Source organism: Chelon labrosus (genome assembly GCF_963514085.1).
Source record: "Chelon labrosus genome assembly, chromosome: 1".
Lineage (NCBI taxonomy): Eukaryota > Metazoa > Chordata > Actinopteri > Mugiliformes > Mugilidae > Chelon > Chelon labrosus.
In genome coordinates, this window is record NC_140337.1 from 2,945,537 (window position 1) to 2,969,112 (window position 23,576).

General features: G+C 40.3%; 1 protein-coding gene across 2 annotated transcripts in view; it reads left to right on the forward strand.

The window, feature by feature from the left end:
* The window catches only part of shroom4 (shroom family member 4), a 67,728-nt gene that overhangs the window by 27,595 nt on the left and 16,557 nt on the right, over positions 1-23,576 (forward strand). The window contains exons 2-3 of one of the 2 annotated variants that reach the window (XM_084560792.1): positions 852-1,003; positions 18,397-18,609. In XM_084560792.1, coding sequence (XP_084416918.1) covers positions 852-1,003; positions 18,397-18,609 — 365 coding nt within the window. Of the gene's footprint in view, positions 1-851; positions 1,004-13,797; positions 14,138-18,396; positions 18,610-23,576 lie in introns of those variants that run through there. The other variant, XM_084560793.1, reaches the window with a different exon arrangement.

The window sequence follows — 23,576 nt, forward strand, 5'->3', positions numbered from 1 at the left end:
TATAATGTTTGTGAGTTGCTAATTAGCACAAAACACAAAGTTCGTCATAAACCAAAACACTGTTAATTCTTGACAGTTTTAAACATATTGCTTTGCTAAATATGTTAACCAAGACATTACACTGGAACTATAATACATAATGTACTGCAGACAACAGAAAGTCAGCACACCCTGTTATATTTGTACATTTACAGGCTATTAAGGGTAAGCTCATTGTCTGTTTGTGGTGTCATAGCTTGTGAAGCATATTATGTTTCCTGTTTGGTTCCACTAAACGGCTTATGAATACATCTTGTTGCAGCTCTCGAAAACATCGTTTTAATTCAAACAACTAATCATATCCTGGTCTAATTCTTTGTCCTTGTTGGCTTGTGTCTTTTCCTGTCTGTGGTCTGTTACCCTTGTCCATGTGTGTGTTCCTGTCCTTCTTCACTCCTTTCATCCTGTCTTCTCTTCATGTGTGATTTATGGCTGACTTCACCGCACACTCGTCAATTTTTCACTTCTTAGCAGCCTGAAAAACACACCGAAACATCCCAGCAATGCTTTAACAGCACAGACTTCACCACTGTGTGACCCGTACTCACCACTGTGCCAAACACACACAGTCTATTACAGAGGAATGCGATGGGTTTCTGTGGGATGTTTGGTTCAGGCTGTTTTGGAGATGCTATTTGGGTGGCGTTTCCATAGGGACGCAGACAGTTTGGCAAAAATCCCTCAAAAAATAGGTTTTAAAATCGGCTTGGCAGCGCAGCCGTTCTAAAGGATGAGTTTTAATCTTGAATGCCCTTCTATTTGCCTTCCAACTTTTCTCTTTTATCTCAACCAATTCATTTCTTTGTCTCTAGATCGAGGATGGAGGGAAGGCAGCCCACTGCAAGAAGCTGAAAGTTGGCGACGAGCTCATTAATATAAACGGATCGGCCCTCTACGGCAGCAGACAGGAAGCCCTCATCCTCATCAAAGGGTCGTACAGGCTATTGAAGCTCACAGTCAGGAGGTAAAAATGCTGATTACATAAAATATTGGGCTCTGTTCACAAGGGGTTCATTCTCTGAATAGTTTCACGACTCCAAAGTGAACATTGGAACACTTGCCTTCCAGAAACGGATATGTTGTTGTCCCGGTCGTTTTGTTCTTCTTCTTGTCGACCCTTGTGTTGTCTTGACTTTGACTCGCAACAGTGGGAAGGGAAGGAAGGCGAGGCAGGAAACAAGGTGGAGGTGACTGTGCTTTTCCTATCGTCTTGGAATTCCGCTATCCAGACATGCAAACACACGTAATAGCAATGTTCTCAGAATGTACAAAGGTACAGGACATCAATTTTGATCTTTAGCATTGTTAGAAGGAAAGCTGATTAACTTTGATGAGTGGGTTTGTAGTCATTCTCAAAATAATTTGATCATAAGAGTTTGACTTCTATGATAATGTAAGATTTGAGAGATTTAAGAAATGCAGTGACCTCTTGAGTCCAACATGAAGGAAATCTGAAAAATATTCAGGAACAATGTTTCTTGTGAAGGAAATTTTCATAAACCTTAAGTTTATTTAAAAAATAATTTAAAGATTGGTGGCCCTAGTCTAATTTGACTCAGTGTAGTCTCATAGAAAATCAAAAATAGTTACAGCTACTGTTTAAATCTAGTGTTTGGGTTTTTGATGTTCAGATTATGAAGATTTCCAGTTATTTTAAGAGGATAGGCCAAAGCCACGAGGAAGGAAAGCATATTGCCATATAAAGTTTATAAAATCACAAACACTTTTGTGTTTATGCATCTAGCATATGCTTTATGACATTAGCATTCATTTGGAGTTGTGTTTCTGTCCGCCTGATTAATGTACGACCAACATTCAGTCTCTTTTTGCTCTGTTTTTGGACTCCACCGACCCTTGCTAAATTCTTTTCGTCATTCACCACTCAGCTGCTGTTTTTATCTGTCTGCACTGCGATGTTGTACAGGTAGGGTAACTGACAGATGCTGAAAGTGTAGAGCCAACATGCTTATTTGAACCATTGTGAATATAAAAATGTGTATAAAAGTGATTTTGGTACGAGAGGAGAAGCTGCTTTTCTCACACTGCAGATTTCAACCCACTGTTTGTATTTTGGCTCTGGAGGTGGATCTATCGAGCTCCGGGTGTACGTGACTTTTTTTGCTGACACTGCCACATTGGCATGGAAAACTCTTTGAAAGTTAACAGCATATCCACATTTGAATTTTTATTTCATAAACATTTTCAGTTTTTTCTTCATCCCTTTTAACTAAAAATATATAAAATATATAAAATCATCTTTAATTGCTTGATGTATCCATATTTACTCAGAAAGAAAGGAAAGTGAGGATCCTTAAAAATAAAAAATGTTCTGCAGAGCAGGACGTGGAGTTTAGCAATTTTCAGATAAAGTTGTAAGCTGTGTACTTTTTCATGTGCAGAGGTCTAAATGACAGCTGACCTCTTTGTACCTTCTACTGTTGCCACTTAGTGGATGAAAGCTGAAGTGCAGCACATGTTCAGAAAAGACTGTTTTGAATAATGTCTTTGTTTGTTGGGAGATTTAAAAACAAAAAAAAAAACAGCTTTGCTTTTTCCATAGATTTGATCAGCTTTCTTGTCACACTGATACTTTCCATAATTCCCCACTTCATTAGGATCTTAAACCACTGTGGAAGACTTTATGGCTTTTACAACTATTACTTTGTCTTCTCGGACAGCTTCTGACAGCTGCTTGGCAGCAACACGTCTTGTTCTGGCCTTGGATCCAGATCAGCCGTCCAGCACTTTCTGCTCCTGTTTCTGCAGCAGGCAGATCCCTGTTTAATGTTGTTAGGTACGCACAAAACAGCATTTACACAGCCATGGATACTGTAAATTAATAGTCACACAGACTCAGACGGACCAGTGCACAGACATAAACCTAGGAATGTTACTCATTACGAGAATCTCACCCAGTTAAATCCTGTGTGTGTGTGTCAGTGTCTGGTATGAACTGCATGTCTGACTTTAAGGGGCTTTCCCAAGGCTTGAGTGTGTGAGCTGTGTGATCATTGTATGCAACACATCTACCAGTAGTTCCCCCCTGGTTAATAGTTAACAATAGCAAATCAATCTTGAATGTACTGTTTATTTTATTCATAAACAGATTAGTTTTGCAACCTCAGCAATGATAGATACATTTTTTTGTACAGAAGATGAATAAACATGCAGATTATTCTGTCTATTAATAGGTAGTCATCAGATTACCTTTGACTTCATCAAATGGTTTGTTTTGTCCTAACAACAGTTTAAAACATACCACATTTCAATTTACTGTCCAAAAAAAAAAAAAAAATCACATTTGAGGAGCTGGAACCATTTTATTCTTGGGGGTATTTTTGACCAGCCTCGTGTGGCCATTTGAGGAACTGCAGTTTTTGGTATTTCCACGTTTTCTAAGTGGTTATAGCGAGCCTAAGTGAGACTTTGAAAAATGCCATTCACTGTTATAACCTCCTTTAGTCTGTGTACGTTTCTGTGTTCATATGTTACCCATGGTTGGGATTTTGGCAGGAATGCCCTCTGACCACCTGCTCATAAATTAAACACCCTTTGACGGATACATTACTGACACTAATAACCAATCTCAGCTTCAGTATTAGGCGGGCCTCTGTTTCTCTTTGACCCCGACTTTCTGCCAGTCACGTCACAGCGTTCACCACTCTGGTGTTAGGCATTACTGTAGGAACAAGGAACCCTGTGGAAGGTCTCGTAGGAGTCTGCTGCCAGACGACACAGCAGAGGGATGATGAAATGCTCACATTTGCACACTTGGCACTTCTTGTATAGTTTTAACAGTGGAAAGGGGCCCTTAGACAAAAACCAAATCTTGTTACCACCTCTTTTAATAACACAAGAGGACTGTTGGTACGGAGATGGCATGTGAATGGATGGATGTCCATGTTCCGTATTAGGTCTTTATTAGGAATGTGTAAAGGCATGTGTGTGTATGTGATGGAGCATTTTCGGCCTATATTAGAGCCAACCAGAAAGTTGGTCTTTATTCAGCAACAAGCAGGCGTTATTGTGAAGGGTCAGCGGGCACATTTGGCAAGACTAGTTTTTCAGTTTGTTTTCATTACATTGAAATCTAACTGACAACACGGTATTGGGTTTCGGCAGAATGTTTTATAAGAAACTGCCAGTAAGTAGGTCATACAGAAGGTGCTTTTTTTTTTTTTGCTAATGTCTCTAAAAAAACGCACAAGTGTATTTTATTCAAAAAGAATTTGCAAAAATGTGGAACATGCTTTGGTGACTTGTTTCACTGGGGAGTTACATGCATGCACAACAGTGATATTGATGAACAGTCACTATTTTTATGGATTCTACAATGTACACAACGGTCAACTCCAGGTCTTTGGCCTTCTGGTTCACTAAAATCCATTACATGGTTTATTAAACATATGTATAGCTACATTTCATGTGCTTGTCATTTTCTACAGTACAGTCCTTCTTTACCTGAACTGTTTGGTCTTCCATTGTGGCATCCTTTCAAACAGTTTTTTAAGATTTCTGTCAAACTCCCCTTTGTGTATTCATGTCTTTAAGTAAAGGTGAGAAATTGGGGTGCATGTCCCTTCTGTTATTCTAAGCTCAATTACAACTCACATGACCTAAACTGACGTGCAGGGTAGCTACATGGATTTTAATTTGCTCAGTAGGTTTGACTTCATCAGGAAATGACTCACTGGGGTTCCCTGTGCAGTATTTTACCATAGCGGTGCTTCTGAATAAATGGCCTTTTCAGCTGATGGAGCAGGAAAAGGAAAATGTACATAGTGGATTAATTATATGATGTAAATGCAGAGGAAGGAAATGTGGAGTTGGCGAGGAGAGATGGCTATAAAATGGTGCTTTTGTGCGACTTTTCTACTAAACTCAGCTTGGGACGCTTTGGCATGGAGGATTGTATTTGATGTATTAAAGGACGTATTGTATCTGACAGGATTCCATTTCATTAATAGAAAGGATTTGATTCTCACATTAGTTGACTCCTTCACTGTAATTCATTCTTTTCTTTCCTTCATCGGCCATTGTTTTAGCTTTCCCTACATTCTTTACACCATTGTTCATTCTTTAAAGAAAATATATTTAATTCAACCTTGCTACACTGTCCTGCACTGCTGAAGGAACTTGCTGGCTAAATTTGGTAAACAGCAAGCATTTACTGGTCTACCCAGCAATTTAGTGGAGTGGCAACACAGCAGTGTGTTTGGGCTCATTTTAGTTTTTATTTCAGGAGTGATGCTTTACAGCCGTTTTAACAAGCCAACTGACGGTAAACCGCACCCGCACTGCTGCTAACTAGTGTCTTGTTTTCCCTCCTAATTAAGACATCTACTATTGTAAGGAATGCAGAGAGTCTTCACTGAACAGCAACAAATAACATAAAGTCAGTTTTATTGTGGTGTGTACACACTGAAAGAGATGAGCAGTGGTTCAGGGCTCTTGGCTGTGAAGGTTCCCCGTCATCCAGGTCGTGTTATATCTGAAAATCCCTTGAAAGGCAACTTCACTTGTAGACTTTTTGAGAAGGCGTTTTGCCTCTCATCTGAGTAGCTTCTTCAGTTCTAAAGGACTGATGGGAAGTATAAATAGGAAACTCTGTGGGTAACCATCAGAAACTTGCTTGACTTGCTTCTGTTGATGACCAGAAACTGGTGCAGCTAATTTCCATTAATGGCTAGATATTTACCTGTCGTTGATGGGGGACTGTTTGTCCAATTCCTCTTTCCCAATGAATGGTGCTCTAATGACCCATTAACAGTCAGAGGCTCCAGTCTCAAGGTGTGAAAGTTGTTGAAACTTTTTGAGGACAGAAGTTAAAACTGTATTGTAGATTGATGGCAGATTATATCTCAATCCACCTCCTTTGTTTCAGAGAAGGTTTTTCCATCTGACATAGATGGTTTGAAAGAGGAGTAAAGTAAGCCAAGTGTCTTCTCTGGCTAAGATTCAGACATTTGAGCCCGCTCATGAGTAAATGATTCAGTGGTCCACCTACACCTGAAGGACAAAGGACACTCCTTTGAAGATAACAACGTCCAAATCTTAGCCAGAGAAGACTGATGGTTGGTCAGTGTAAAAGCCTCTTGAAATACATAGTGGTACAGTGCCATTTTTAACATTCCACTTGTTCTTTCTTTGCCACCAAGTGTAAAGTTTGTCTGGCAACCCAACCAACTTCCCCACCCAGAAATGTTAGGGTCAGAAAATTGCCCTGTAACCCCTCCATTAAGACCTTGTTATGTTCTGGCAAAGATACGCATGTCATCTGAGTACCGTAGAGTTTACAACAAAATGGCTCGGATTAGTTGGACTACCCAGTTATGTGTTGGGGGTATTCATTTTTTCTCTGTATTGGTTGTCCCATAATACAATATTATTAACAATCCCTCCTCCTTTTCAAAATGTTGCCACCACCAAGTATTTTTATCTCTTTACATATTTTGGGGTGTTTTAAGTGAGCGATGATTTGTCCACTATCTGGAAGAGAAAGAGTGAAGGGGATGTTTTGTTGGCTCGACCTGGAAATGTTTCTTCTATAGTACTTCCTGTTTTCGCCGACCTTTTGTTAGATCCAACTGTACTGCTTTGCGTGTTTGTGTCGGTCAGTTTCTCTCAGTTGGGCAGCCATGGAAGAGGCAGGAGGACATTCCACATAGTTTGCATCATTTCCTGTTCTTCCCAAAGTTTCCCCTTTCCTACTTCCTGTCCAGCTTTGGACTTAATGGGTTTGCAAAATTTGTGTCTATTCTCTTTGTGTGAGAAGAAGCAGCTTTAAGGGGGAAGCAGCCAAAGACTAAACAGTTTATTTACAGCTGCTGATGGAAAAGGAAGCTGCTCTTTAGATGCAGGTGTGCATTTGTGTGGATGTTTAGGTTGTATGCAGAGGCCATAATAATAGTAATATGAAATGAAAGAGAACGGTATGTTTTTTTTGTCTTACATTGGTCTGTTTAATTTGCCATATATACACTCTTTCAAGAAAATAAAACCATGTTCCCTTTCTCTTGCTGCACATCACTGTGGAGAAAACAAAAACAATGGTTAGTGAGTTTATACACCTGGCTGGAGTCCTGTCACAAACAGTCTGGAGCTTGGTTATCTGGTCATTTCATTCATTTGACAACCAAGGAGCAAGATGAAGATGTTCTTCTCTGTGGAAAAGGGTCAGAATGAAAATATGTGGCCTGTAACTTCTAGAGAGGAACAGGAAATGTTTCTCAAAGGCACAGTTTTTTCTTGTTTCTTGTTCAAGTGGCAACTTCCAGAGCAGAAAAACTAAATCAAATTTGAAGTGCCAAAAACTGCAGTTCCTCAAATGACCACTTGAGGCTGGCTCCAAAAGTGAGTCTATCTCTTATTATTATTCCAGGACTTTATGTATATATGTGTATCAAACTCTTCCATATTTCATTACTAACTTACCAATGAAAACTTTACTTCACCTTCTTACCTATTCTGATTCTGATTTTAGAAGCAGAATTCAGTTGCAACTCAAGATAAGATACAAAATGTTTGGGAAAGACAAAGCATGTCAGATAACAGGACAGCAGAGCAGAAATATTCCACTGGAGCTACGTGGCAGCGTGGTCTCCTCACAATGACAGGGGGAGTGTGCGTCAGGAAATTAAAATTACAATTACAAGAGAGGTTGATATCATGTTTGATGTTTTGACAGGGTAAACATGCATTTATGACTAAGCTTTTTAATCTCAGTGCACTCTTTTATCGCCGCACCACGTTAGCTAAACATTTATTTGCTGAAGGCTGAACTGGGAGGAGGAAGAGGAGATGAAAGAATGGAAGCAAGGGAAGTGGGTGAAAGAGAAAAGAGATTAGATTTGTGGGATTTTTAAGGTATTGGCATTTTTTGCAGCAGTTCTTGCAGACTAATGTTGAGCTCAGACTACAGGAGTTTGGAAACAATTTATCCAGGTGAATGCCTCCCAACAATCAGCGACAACATCCATTCCAGGCCTAAATCCAGGCTTAACTTATCTGGTAGTGTGCATGTTTACAGATCCGCTCTTAAACCTCCTGAACCGTTTTTGGACTCCTCCTGGCTGCCCGAATAATATCAGCCATGTTTGATATTTAGGATTTATAATCTGAATGATTAAGTTTGTACTTGTGCAAAAACCAGTACGAGAAAAATGGTTAGAATGCTACTGTAGGCACATTAAAACTGAGGGTTAAAATATCTCGTCCAGTTCTGACTGAAGAATAGACACCCTGTGTTGGCTACACCTTTTATGATGTGACTGGTGGTTGGAAAAGTAGTTTACAGTTGTATTACCACCACTTACTGAACTGGAGTGTGGATCAGTCAGTTTACCCAAGTTGTTGCACCACAATCTTTGTTTCGCTCATGTCCGTTCACAATGTGACGTGAGGTGGTGGCTTCCATGCTTTCTGATTTGGCAGGATAATCTCGGTAATATCCTGCAGTGTGTGCCAGTTTGAGATCAATGAGATGAATATCTGTAAAGATTCTCCTTAAGTGTGTGGTGTAACCTGATTTCAAAAATCTTACAAGATTTGTAAACCCTGTAGTCTGAGCTCAATTTAAGATGGATCCTCCTACCTTAGCTGCTGTGAAGTCAAGAAATAGCATTTGTTTTCATCTAGGAAATATCCTGTAGTGTGTGCAAGTTTGAGATTAATGAGAAGAATATCTGTGAAGATTCTCCTTAAGTAAAGAATGCTAATTTGCAAAATCCCACAAGACAGGATTATTTTAGTCTTTTTTAGTCTCACTTGGGTTCAATCCATGGGCCAGCATCCTCAGCAGCACTGCTAAATGTCATAGTTTGATTGTTCGTGTACATTTGTAGCAGTTGTTTTCATATTTTCTTAAAGATTTTTATTTATTTTTATTTTTTTTGCATCCAGAAGAGTCCAGCACTTCTCTGACATTAAGAGCTGCCCTTTTTGTTTTGTGTTTTTCTTAGTTTCAGATCGTCAGATAAAGTTTCCGGGGCCCAGACGCACACATTTATCTGATTGTTTGCAGTTTGACCGCGGAAAGACGGATGGGCAAAAAGTGCGCACATACACACATACATACACATCTTGTTGTTTGGGTTCTTTTGTACCACTTGGTCCCTGGAGACCGGGGCAAGACCGAGGTCTGCAATGCCAAGAACCATGAAACACAATAGTCTGCCCCCCATCACTCCTTCCCAAAGTGAACAATGGACATTCCCGGCATTCTTCAAGACCTCTTCCTCACACACATGAACACACACATGCATGCACGATTCTGGGCCTAGTTAGAGCCGCGACTGTAAACGATTTTGGTTTTGATGCTATTTAAAATGAAATATGGACACTGTGAACAGAAAAGTGTCTGTTTCTGTGATTTGGTCATTGGGTTACTCCTTTACTGGAACGTTTTAAATCAACAGGATGGACAGACATGTGGGCGAACCCAGGGTAACTAATAAGAATCTAAAGGCCTCTCTCTCACACCAAGGAGTACCACTAGAGCCAGCAGTGTAGGACACACCGGCAAAACTAGTCTCTTGTTTCAGCATGTTGATACGGCAGTGGAATGAGTCAGTGTCTGAGATCAGTAGACTCATTCTGGCCTTTGTTTCATGAGTGTTAAGTGTTGCTGAGTCACCCTGTAGGGTTTAGGGTAGTTGCCTGCTTTGCCCGATTGGTGGCCCACCAGTGTGAGGGTTACCTGCAGTAGGTATACTTGCAGAATTTTGACTGATTTGTGAAAAAAGTTTCCATCAAGTCACGAATTAGGTTGGAAAATGGCCTCAAATTCCCAACCAGTCAGATGCTATGAATCTTTTTATTGTAAGGACTTATTAACAGCATTAACAGCAAATATTTGACTTGTCAGGATATGTTGCTCGCTGATTATTAGTAATTTATCAAGGATCATTCATCAGCACACTATTTAGCAGACTGATTGATACAGAAAACAATGATTAGCCCTTACACTTGTACCAGTACGTGCTTGAGCATCCGTGGGGGTCTTTGGCTCTCCTCTATGCGTGTGGTCTGCTACAGTTTATCTGTCTCCTCTGGCCTGGTTTTTATTAACTGGCCCATTAAAACTGCAACTCGGCGATACGTGACACTGGTCGACCCCACACAAACACACAGATGTACACTGACGGACAATCACATCTCAGATTACTCTTCCTATTATATTCCACCAGCTCAGATTGTAGCTTTCATTTTGGACATTTCCTCCTGCTTCTTAAACTTTCATTGGTAGTCCATCAACGGGCAGCTGTGCACACGCTGAAAAAACATCAGCACTGTGAAAACTCTTCGGCCTCACAGTGAAACGTGATGTTCTCAGGCTGCGGTGGAGGCGGCTGAGGTTTCTGGCGGCTGTTTCAGTTTAGCGGAGTGAAAGATAAAATGCAGCTCGGCGTATAGGAAGTTCACTCCTCCACATTTTATGTTGAAGTCATGTATCTATTCACACATTTCACTGAGATTTATTGCTCTTTAACTTAAACCAACAGAGAATCATTCAGGACTGTAGGAAATTCAAATTGAAAGTTCATTTGTCTTACACAGAGCCATACACAGTGCAGGCCGTGGTGAAATTCTTTTTATGACAGATTAACAACATAAAAGCAATTATATGGCAATAAAGTAAAAATATTGAAATATAAATAATAGAATAAAAATATATAAATCAGTATAAAAATATTTATAAAGCTGTGTAAGAATACATAAATCAGTAATAAAGTAATAAATAAATCAATATAATAATGTACAAGAATATATAAGTCACTTTAAGAATATATAAATCAATATAATAATAAGTCAGTATGAGAATATAATGTTAACATGAGAAAACCAATAGTAATGTCAGCACAAGAGAGTCACAGGCAAAATGATTATTCTAGTTTTTGTATTTCTGCGTCCAATCAGTGAATGTTTCGAGTTCTGGCTCTCTTGGTAACCCTCTTGTCGTTTTCCCACTGGAACAAGCACAATGTAAAACTAAAATACTACTAGTGTTTGATCATAGCTAGCTCCTCTTCGCTCCGTTTTATTTGGGCCGATCTTCCAAGGTCACTAGCAGCACGGGGTGTTTGGTAAGTGGTAAGTCGTTTGGTAAGTCGTAGACGGCGCTTTCATTGTGGTAAACGTTTAGGGGAAACTCTGTGGTTGCGTCGTATGCCAGTCAGCTGTATCAGTCGCTCCCATCAGTCATTGTCTCACAGTTGAAATGAGTTCAACTTAATGTCACCAAAGGTTTTCCCCTTGTCATGTCGTCAACTTGTTCAAGTTCATTAAAATCCCATGGTCTCTTGGCTCCACATTGCTGCTACTGTGTCCCAGTGGGTGAGGTTTACCTCCCTTAAGTGCCTCAATCAGATATTTGTCAGCGGATACAAGTATATTTGAACTTTCTTGACGTTTCTAGCTCATGTGAGCAACACTGCTGTTATGTTTTTTTTTTTTATTCACTTAAGATTTTCTTGACAGTTGGATATAGTGAGTAGCAGTAGACGGCTGATTACAGGCAGACACACATAGTCTAAGGGATCAAGCAGTAACAAACAGCGCATTGTGCTGCAGAGGCTAAACTGGACTTCACCCTTCCTGCCATCGACCTCTGGTATGAGCCTAGTCTCACTGTACTGATTACCTGGTATGTAAAAACAGGGTGAATGTGTTTAACCCTTCCACGTTTGTATGCTTGCTGTAAATGCGTGTCCACGAGTGCGTTTGTCATTCAGAAATCCATAATCAAATGCGTTGGGACCACTGAGGCAAACAAATGGCTTTGATTGCAAGCTGCACACACACACGCACACACACTCACGGTCAAGAAAGAGCCATAAAGCCAGCAAATAGATCCTAATCAGGCCAACACAAAGGGAACGAGTGGAGGAGGTGAGGTTGTTTAAGCTTTCTAGCATAGTTAACCCTTCACCCTTGGAGAGAAGACAGGGAATGTGAGGAATCTGCTCGCATGCATGTACATAACAACAACACACTCTCGGGGAGTCTGCAGGAGATATAAGTCTCCAGGAAATCCTTTGAAGCCCGCTGAGGGCCTCATGTTATTAAGTGTTGGCCGTTGTGCGCTTGGTTAAACTTTAACACCGTTAATGTCGGACACCGACACCTCTCTGTGTTTGCTCTGCTAGCTCCACGTCACAATATAGATAGAATAGCACCACTGATACTGATACATATGCCTCTCACTTTTAGCCAGCGTCCACTGAGTGAATGTCACATGCTGATTTGATCAGCTGCAGCTTATAACCATAAAATCTATGAGTTGGTCATACTGCAGAACTGTGCTGCACCTATTTAGAGGCAGCCAAACATCTCTCTTGTCGCTGTAATGAATGTATCCTCTCAGGCTCAAAGGACGCACATGGGACTGTCTTCTTTTCAGGGTTAGGGTTAGAGTGTAGGGGTAGGGGAATTAGACCTTGGTGTTTAATTTTTTTTTTAATTTTTTTTATTTATTTATTTATTTTTTTTAGATTTATCTTTTGATTTTATTAGCTACTGAAAATAAGCCCTATTGTCAGTTTTATTTTCTTAAAATGTATTTTCATTTATGTGATTGGTAATCGTTTGTCTTCTTAGGAATTTTATCTGGCAGGAACCGCTCCCCTCGCAAAGCTAACGCAATAATAACGTTATTGTTTGACGCATGTCCTATGGTTATGAGCCTCCGCCTGTACTCATAGTTTTGGAAATCAGGAAGCGATGCAGCAGTGAGGCCGCTGTGGATGGCAAGCAGACACAAACGAGTAGAAATGCATAAAAAGAAAAGGGTCTTTCTCTCCACGTTATTTGAATTTACTGTCGATATCCAGTGAGTTTCCACCTGCTGATACAAAGAACCCAACTCCACCTCATCAAAGACGCTGGATAGTTTGAAACGTAGACGCAACATATTTTATCCTGCATGAACTACATTTGAGATTAATTGTGTGTTAACTATTGAAGTCATGCCATTAATTGCAATTAAATATTCTAATCCATTGACAGCCATGTTTTAAAACATAAAAGCGTCTTTCCATTTGCATGTAGATTTAAGCTCTGCTGATGTCAAACTACAGCACTTGGTAAAAATCCCAGATCAGAATGACACTACAATTCAAGCTACTCATCAGTAACATGGAGTCCAGCGGTCAAAGTTATTGTCCTCTGTAATAGGCCTGCACCAGAAGTTAGTGTTAAAAGAAATACATCTGAGTGATAAGTGTTCATCACCTCCACTCATTGTGTTGGTCTGAAATTATTCCTCCGGCTCCTGTATCCTCCTGCAGACCTCCCATCCTCTCCTACGTTCCCCTTCTTTCACCACATTTTGTTTTTCTCCTCTCCCTGCCAAAGTGAAAAAGCCCCCTCATCCGTCCAGCACTCTCTGCTTTCTTTACTCTTTTTCGATCTCTCTTCTTTCTTTTTTTTTCCTTTTCTCTGCTCTGCAAACACAACGCGCGCACCAACACACACACTCATGCGTGTCAGGAGGAAGCACCTCTGCATTTTTTACCCCCGTCGGACAATAACAGCGTGGAACTCTGGGTATTATTTTAGCGGCCGTCCACCACTTTATCTGCTCTCCACAATGCTTCCTCTCTCACTGACTCACACATCCTGCCTGAGAGAGGAGCGAGAGAGGCAGGGAGAGAATGGGATGGGGAAGAGAGAGAGAGAGAAGAGAGAGAGAGAGAGAGAGAGAGGAGAGGGAGGGAGAGAAATGCAGGAGGGAGAAATAGCCATGTTTTGTCTTCCAGTGAGAGGAGGAAGAGAGGAAAAGGAGGGAGAAGGGATGTGAGAATCATCAGTAGGTTTTTCCTTCTTGGTTACAACCTGCCACCTACTTTACTTCTTGGGATGGACGTCAGCTCTCTGACTTGGACTCTGCTCACAAGTCCTGGCTGTCAGACTTCAGCTGGCTCTCAGACGAAGGAGACGAGACTTTTTACGAGGTGGAGATTTGTTTATGAAGACTTGTGAAAAGAGTTTGTAAAGTTTACTTTGCTAAGAAGAGTCCACACTTTGAGCTTGAACTTGGAGATGCTTGGAGCTGAACTGGGACCAGATTGACAGTGGATGCTTCAGTTTGTGGAGTCTGGTAAGTTTGACTCCATATGGGAGAATATAAAGTCTCATCCTTTTAAGATTTAAACATTTAAACTTTGTGAATCTTTAAATAATTGAGTCCTTCCCTTCATCATAAACTCATGTATCGCAGTAGTTTGAGTCCTAATGCTTGAGACTACCAAGTGTCCACGCCTGTTCGTGTGGTTGTTTGTCTGTTCAGTACTGTATTGAGACTGTGAGTGTGACTCAGATTATGCATGGTGACCTTTGCGGTATCAGTCAGCTGTTGCCGTCTCTGACCATTAAGTTTGACATTCCAGCAGATCCTTTCATAGAGGCTCATTCACTGCGTCAGGACAGTGAATTCATAATTCCTTCGCATTTGACTGCTGTCCAGTCTTGCCGGCTCACCGGCTCGCCACCATCTGAGGTCCTCAAAATCCTGCTCAGCACCCTGAGAAGAAATTTATAAATAGAAGCTCGCTACGTCTTGCAGAATTAATTAAATTTCCGTGGTCAGTTGTCAGTTGCGGTTGCACTAACATTGGTTGATTATCTCGTTAGCTGTGTTACCACGTCAAGGACATGCTGTTAGCCTTCTTATGCCAGGGAATTCTTTGGAAACGCATGATTCATGTGATCCCTCTTTGCTTGTTGTTGCTAGCTGGGACAGGTAACCAACTGGGTTACAGTGTCACAAACAGGAAAGTAGGTTTGTTGGATTATGATATTATGAACTTAATGCTAGTCTTAAAAGGTGAAACTTCGGCCGCTGTGGCTAAAAGGACTCTAAAAGCTTTGTGGTTTGTCTGGTGTGTCCTATAAACGAAAGGTCTACACACAGTGTGCAGCTTTATACAAGACGCCCTCTTGTACAAGTCTTGACAAAAGCTTTAGAAGCCTTTTAACACATTGCTCCAAGAGTTTGTTTTCATTGAGGTTGTTAGTGTGTCCAGCAGAGACTACTTGAGGAAACTAAAATTGAGTGATTTATGTTTGATGGTTGTTTGCACTTGAGGTTGAACCAAAGCCATCCAACTGAGCAGAAGTCATGACTTCACCTTGGTTCATTATACAGATCTATGTACACTATCTATGATATCAAGCAGCTATCCCCTAACCCTCAAAATCCACTACTGATTTAAAAAGAAAAAAAAAAATGTCATGTCAGTATGGTAGTTTTTTGACAATTTGTTTCTTGGAGGCATTCAACCAATTAAAACCAAACTGAAGTTTATTTTATATAATGTCTTCAGGTTCACAAACTTGTGGTTATTTATTAAATCCCTTTAGGCGTCCAAGGATACCAAACTTTCTAAACAATTATTGCCTACATCGTTTGACCTAGAAGTCTTGTTTACTTGAATAATGCATCTGTCCACCTGTCTTTTCTTCTTTGAGATGTAATTTTAAAGTCACCTCCACATTATTTTATGTTAAAATGACCAAAATAATGTCTGTAAAGGTTCTCAGTCATACAAGTTATGGTATATCCAAAGACACCCCCAATGAATGGTACTCTTAGGATCCATTAAAGGCCAGTTGCCTTCATTTTAGCTTTATTCTTTAGATATGACCAAAATAATTATGAAATAGTAAGAACTGCATATTTGTAGACAAGCTGTTGATGTTTTCGACTCATATTTTCCAAGCAGAAGGTGCAGTTCATGCTGTAAATTGCAGAATTTGTGGGATACATGATCCCTGACCCCTCCTCAAGCACTGCTTCCAGCATTGTGGAAAAACAGTGATAGGTTGTGTGGTTTTGACTTTTTCCTTCTCCCCTGCATTGCAGTACAGCTCTTTATATTATATTCTTTAGTTCAATCTAATGTTTTTAGTTTTTATTTCTCTCTTTATCATACATTCTATCTCCCGCTGACTCTGGCGTCACATAGTTTGTTTTGATTTTCACAGTCATCAATCTCTAAAAGCTGAACTTGGACAAATGGACGAGGTGGCAGTGAAGGGGGGCTCCTGTAACGTTCGGTGTAGTATGTTCGATAATGGTATTTTGTCTGGTTGAAAAGTTCCCACTCACATGCAATCACATATACGGGCTTTACATAAACTTTCTCAGGGGATAATTTAAGGACATTGTCAGCGGAGTTGAAAAATCAGTGCGCTTAGATAGAAATCCCTCTTGAGGAGCCAGAACCAGGAAACTAGAGTGTTTATTTTGGAAATGGCTCTCCTGCCCCTACTTTATCATAAACAATAATACTCAGAAATGGTCCTTTCCTTTCCCTGGTGGTGCCAGGATCTGCATTCTTTTCCTAAAATTGTACCTCCTAATGTTTTTCTGAAATACCCGAAATGGTCTTGTTTTACATTCTTGTACTTTCAGTTTGAGGTCTTAATAGTCCAAACTTAGAGGGGTTAATGGGAATTAAACTTTGGACCTTTTTGTTATAATTTGTCATCCTGCCATTGAGCTGTTTTTCTTAAAGTCTCCCTCTGTAAGTCCAAATCAGTTATTAGTTCAGTACAATTCCTGTTGGGTTTCAAATCAGTCATCATTAATAATATAGTCTGTGCTGAGTCTCTAGACAACCGAGAAAAGGCCAGAATTTGAGTCTTGATAAGTCACAACCAAGAGTCCAGCTCAATTCTCAAGTTACTGGAGACCCCTCCTAGTCAAGCGATAAATGAGGTGTCAAAATCAAATCTCAAGTCAGTCAACAGAACTCTTGTAGTGCCTAAAAGTCCAGTCTCAGTTCAACGTGGCAAAGTAACGGTCAAGTCTTGTTGTGTCTCCTCAGGATCAAGGTCAAGTCTCAAGTCAAGTGAGACATGTCCAGTCCATTTGAGACATAAAACATAACTCATCTAAATTTCTAAATTACTTGTCCTCTTAAGCCCTGTCTCACAAAGCATTTAGCTCACCCATCTGTTTGTAGTTGACAAATGATCTCTAGTAGACATCCCAGCCGGCACTGCAAGGCCACTATCGGCACGGTGAATTTGGTCGTGGGAATCAAAGTTGGGCAAGGTGTTTCTTCTTGACAAATGTTTGGGATACGCTGCGTTTGCATCATATGTCAGTCAACTGTATCAGTCGCTCCCATTGGTCATTGCTTCAAACTTGACATTAGTTGAACTTGACCATTTTGGCGTCTCCAAGGTTTTCTCATTGCTTCCACTCCATCAACATTCTCTGGTCTCCACATAGCTGCTACTATCTTCCTGTGTTTACACTCCTTATAAACTGGTCCCTTCAGTACACAGGCCTAATAATTAAATATATTTTAAGCAAACATCTGTGACTCCGGTCTTTTTGAAGCCTGGTTTCAAGTTAAAACCCTTGGTAGTATTCATTCTCTTCAAGTTATTTCCATCAAGCAGCAGTATTTCCAACCTAGTGTTAGTTTAAAAGATATGATTACCATCATAAAAGTCCATTGAGGCTCCTACACTGTTACAGTTATATCTGTCTGCTCTTGTTCCTAGCCGTATTTTTCTTCTGGATAGTCTTTAAGTTCCTCTTTCTGCCTCTCAATCACACTCGGTCTGCAGGGGGTTGAGTTGAATCTGGCGAGCACATGGGATCGGAAGTCTGTATAAGGGAACTAGTGAAAATCTTGAGATACGCTGGAATGCCTGGCTGCAGATCAGACTGGAGGACTTACCCCGCTGTACCCGCTTGATGAGTTTTTAATTGCAGCGCAGTTAGTCCAAACAACTTGTAAGGAAGCTGTCTGCACAGAATTTGGGTTGGCAAGATACTGCTGCTGTAGGTCTAGGGTGAGGGGTGGGGTTATGGACCTTGATGATTTTTAGAGCGGTGTTTATTTTTAAGTAAGGATGTCATCTTTGGTATTTACCTGGGGCAAATCATATTAAGATGAAAAAAACTGTCTCTTTGAATTGTTGATAGAGGAAATATAACACCACACCAAGCAAAATATCAGGATTCATCGATATTCAGTCAAGTTTTAGACTGCCACTGTCTGTATTGTTCCAATGTTTGTTTCTACTCGAGTCTTAACACATTTTGGATTTCTGTCTGTTTTGGACGAGGTTTGTGTTGATATAAAATTTAACTTCCTGTCTGAAGAAGGTCAGTGAACCTATCCAAAAAAGGTTTAAAAAAAGGCAACTGGACTTGGAGAGTTTTTTGAGAAGACGTTTCACCACTCACCTGCGTAGCTTCTTGAGTTCTAGGGGACTGGTGGGAAGTGAGGTTTAAATAGGAGCTCCTACTGAAACTTGCTCGCTGTGTAAACAACCAGAAAAAAGGTGCAGCTAATTTCCATTAACGGTCAGTGAACACCGTGTTTATCTCCACAGGCGCAGCGTCCCTCTCATCAGGCCTCACTCCTGGCACCTGGCAAAGCTGTCGGAGCTGCCCCTCCCTCCCCCTCCCCCTCCCCCTCCTCCATCTCTTCCGCCGCCACCCTGCCTCCCCCCAGCCGACTCCCCTCCTCTCCCCCCTCCTCCTCCGTCTGCCATGCAGCTCCACCCTGGCCCCTACACACTACCCTGGCACTCAACAGACAACAGGTGAGACGAGATGTAATTTAACTCATTAAGAACCCTCTAAATTGACCATTTTATTTATTTATTAGGAGGCTTATTTATTGGAAATTACAATACTCAAGAACATACAAAGACACAGATTAGTTAATTATTGATTCATTCAATAATTGTTTTAATTTAACAGATAATACTTTTAGAATGCCTGTTGTTCCTTCAGGCCAATATAAAGTCTCTGGTTTACTTTGCTTTGATTTCTGCTTAAAGGGTGGTTTAAATGATACATAACTTCAAATGACAATATAGTAAGAGTTCATTACATAAAGCCTTTAGGCACCTGTTCATGTTCCCGTTGGTTAATATCTGTAGAAGTGACAATATTCCTGAAATGGCAATGATGTCAAAATACCAGGTATGTCCCAATCAAGTTTTTGGTCACCATTCCGATACTGTTCTTTTAATATTGCGTGTCAGCCTATCTGAGTCCAATCTTAAGTAAACAAAATTACCTTAAGGCTTTTCTTCTCTGGATCTAAAACAAATATCTACAAAAGATCAGGCTTTGAGTTGGCTCAAGCCTGATCCAATGCGATCGTTTTTAAAAATGCCTGGATCGGCCCGATACTCATTGGGACATCCCTACAAAATACTTAAATAGCAGAACATTAATTAAACTTTAAAAGTTGAATTAATGTTCATCTGAGAACAATTGATGTAGTCATGTTTCTGATTATGTCCCTTAAGATTGTGATGATATAGTCTACTCACTTTCCAAGTAACTTTTGAGTTTCTGAGAACTTTCAAAGTTTTAGTTTGTGGTTTCTGCCCAAGAGTAAAGACGCTGACAAGGCTTTATTTTGTTACTACTTCTATAAACTATACCTGGAAATACATCTGGAGATATAAGGTGACTATCCTCTGATTAAACAGATTAAGTGGTTTCTTTTTTTCTTTTTAAAAAGTGCCTCATGTGCAACTCTAAGCCAACAGTGAGTGAGTCATAATGTATTTTTGAGCCATACTCTGTGATCCTATGGCTCCAGAGGACATTGACTGGGGATTTTTTAGATCCCTGTGATTCTTGCTGTGCCCACAAAAAACCAACAATCGCCAGGAAACAGGTGACATCACTGCATTTTAATGTCAACACTGCCCACGCAGGAAGTCCCTTGGTCTATTTTTGGCTTCTATTTGAGCATTCCAAAGCGATAACAAATCCGATCCCTCCAATGACCTGGTCTTTGTCTGTGGGGGCCAGGTGGATGTTTGCAGCTGCAGTGGTGAACTCATTCACGCTGAATGATTCAGGTTGTCGTCATTGATCGTCTGGGCTAATCACTGATTTACAGGGGTCCCTGTATTATTAGCATTTCGACCTCAAATCAAGGTGTTTGTTGAACTCTGAAAGACGTAAAATCACGGTATAGAAAAGGTTTAAACTGAGTTCCCTATGAGCAAAATTCCTAGTTATATTTCAAGGAATGTCTAGTCGTAGCCCACTTTTCCAAGTGACAATGTAATGACGACCATTTTTAATATAAATGTAATGTATTTTTGGATGTAGGTCGTTGGTGGTGATTGTGAATGAAACAAGTCCATTGATTTGTATCTCATAGTTGGTCACTAGAGGACGTTCCAGGCTCTTATTGTATATTTCCCACCCCAAATGTTTCAGGGTTAAACATGTAGAACATAAAAATATTGCCAGCTCCTCTTGATTTCACCAGGAGACACCTTCAAGTGAAGCGTTAAATTGAGATGTCTAAATCAAATCTCAAGTCTTGTAGTGCCTAAAGTCAGCTTGAACAAATGTCCAGTAAATCCAGTAAAGTTCAAGTCCTGTTGTGTCTCCTCGGGACTGTGTCAAGCTCAAGTCAAGTCTCAAAACAAAAGGGACGTGTCCAGTCCCTTTGAGACATAGATGGATGGAGCTCTTCTTGCCATCAGAAAAAAAATACAGTCAACAGCGCTGCAGCTCCGCCTGGGTTCCGATGAAGCTCAAATTTGGCGGTAGGACGATGCTCCCTTGCGGTAAATGTTTGGGGAACTCTACATCACATGTCTGTTGACTGTATCAGACACTTCCATTGGTCATTGCCTCAAAGCTGAAATGAGCTCAGCTTGGTACCCTGCTCACTTTGAAGCTCCAGTTTGGTGGTGGGACGATGTTCCTTTGCGGTAAATGTTTGGGGAACTCGACATCACATGTCAGTTGACTGTATCAGACACTTCCACTGGTCATTGACTCAAAGCTGAAATGAGTTCAGCTTGGTACCCGACTCACTTTGCCTCGCTAAAGGTTTTTCTGCCTTATTATCGCCACACATTTCACGGCCTCTTGTTGCCTCGCCAGGAATAATCTATTTTATACTTTTTATTAGTACGTTTTGCTGTTGAATACTCTTGTCCCAAAAAACAAATCAAACTATCTCTTTATACGCTAATGGACAAAATGATGGCTCCTACTGTTTTAAGTGACTTTCGGGATTATTCATGCAGTTATTTGGTCTATAGATTGTTCCCTAAAGCTCCTAAATTGAGTTTAATGAGTTTTTTCTTTTACTATTTAGAGCAAAAATAGGTAGTTTGCAATCATATAACACAAAGCAAAGCAGCAGGTGTTCTAGAGTAAATAAATGCAGATAGTTTCATTTGTTTGATTTGACTCTCATGACTATTTTATGGATATTTTGAGTCATTTTTATGTAGAGAAGGGCGCAAATACTTTTTAACACTATCTGCTTGAAAAATAAATACTGTTACCTGATTAACAAAATATTAATTGTTGCCTTTTGATTGTTCCATTAATCATCAGCAGGGACAATTGATTCACTTGCCCGGTCATGTTGTATAAAAAGAAGTACTGTATTTGCAGGAGTCTTTGTGATACAGCATGATCTCACCAAACTGTAAAGAGAAAGAGGAAGTTTCCGCCGTCTGTATATTGACTCACAGTTAAAATAGCCTTCATGTCTTTGTTTGTCCGCCCTGCCGTTGTGCTTTAGCGATTTGTTCTGTTCTCCTTTTTGATAAGAATCGGTGATATAATGTGCCACTATTAGATTTAATAGTCCCACGTGAGTTAGATAGCAGTTGTGTGGGTTGCTTATTCCCACAGTTTCTGCTGCCTGATCTCATCTCTCTCACACACACAAACACACACACACACACACCATCTGATGAGGAGGCAGCTCCCGGCATAACTCTGGACAATGGCATGTGACTTCCAGAACATGTGGACAAAGAGAGGAAGACATTCAATAAACTGTGTTTGTGTGAAGGACATTTTGTACAGTCTGCATGTGTGTGTCTTTTTGTACTCAAAAAACAACATGTGAAGGAGGTTGAGGGTAAAATACTCACTTTTTAAGGTTACTTACTGTTAAATTATCACAATTATCTCACACGGTCACATCAGGTGAGGCTGCGCATCCGTGTCAGCCCTCACACTCACATGTTCCACGTCGTCATCTGATTAGGCGGGAGTGAATTGTCATTTCCCATCCAGCTCCCATCTTATTTCCTGTCTTCCTCTCTCTTGCCACTCGGGTCAAATCTATACAGAAGCCTCTGCTTTCTCATTCATCGCTCACTTCCTTCAAATCCTCTTTTCTCATGCTGATAATGAAACTATTTCCTCACTAGCCAAGAGCATTGTCTTCCATTGTTGTTAAACCAGTGATGCCTGGTCTAGTGTTTTTCCTAACACTCCCTGGTCTTTATTCATTTCTGTAAGTGTCTAAATTGACCTGCTGGGACACCCTGAGGTTAAAAAATGTGCTGTTGTGCTCTTTGTCCACCTCCCTACTGCCCTGTGTGAGCTTTATTGTACACCCCGTGCTCCATGTACATCTTTGAATATTAGTTTCTTCACCAGGTTTGCTGTGCATTTGGTAATTTCAACTTAGGTGAACTTAAGGGCCCTTGGTCTTGATTAAACTGACAAAAACCCAACGTTCACCATGCCAGATCGCATAACTCAGTCAAGGTTTAAGTGTGTGAATGCTCTTTGTGGATTTTATCTACTTAATGTTAAGATCCAAAAAAGAAACCACCTAAACACTGGACTTCATAAGAATAAAATGTTATACATTTTACAGCCGAAACAAAACCTCAACAGTTCTTTGATTATTTTTATGAACTATAAGCCATAAATACCACAGAAGCAGCCTGGAGGTAGTCTGCCGCTGGCTTCCCGGCACTGGTTTTCAGATCAAAGCCTTTTTAGAAACGTCTCTGTCCTGTAACCCCTCTTCTGTCTCCTTGGCAACTGTCCCTATTGTTTGAATAAGACACCAAAGAAATACAAAGGGTGAGTGACCGCTTGCTCATCTTAGGAGGATATAGGAAAAAATAAATACCACAATAAAAATGTCTGCAGATTTTTGTTGGTGCCTTTACAAGGTTGGATTTCAACCAAGCACAAGAACTCTCTCTCCCACTAAGTTAATATTGATAGCCAATATGTGTCAAAATGTATTATTCTATCCCAAGTTCTGCTTTTGCCTGCTGCCATTCTGACTGATGTGGTATTCTTCGAAAAGTTGAGATTGTTAGGAATCTTTTGTTCTTTCTATTTGCATGGATCTTGGGTCATTATTTGGCCTAAGACATGACTGAAGTACAAGTAGACAGAACAGTTGTGGAGGATAATAAGGGGGTGATATTTAACATAGGTAAAATGTGAATATCTTTATCTTTTGAGAACAGTATTTCCTGAGGGTGTTGGGTGTTGTACAGTTGGGAAGGGCACACATTTGTGATTTTGCGTTGCAAGCAGGCTCTTATGTAAACCTTGTCTCTAATTGACCAGTGCAATCAATCTGTTTTTTATTAATAAGTAAGGTTAGAAAAGGGTTCTTGGTTTCTTGATGAATTTATATTTAATGTAAAGGCGATGGGACGGCAAGAATCCAAAAAGCGGAACAAAGGAATGAAAGGGGAAGACGAAGGAGGATAAGAGGAATCAAGGGGTGGCTTACAAATTTTGACTC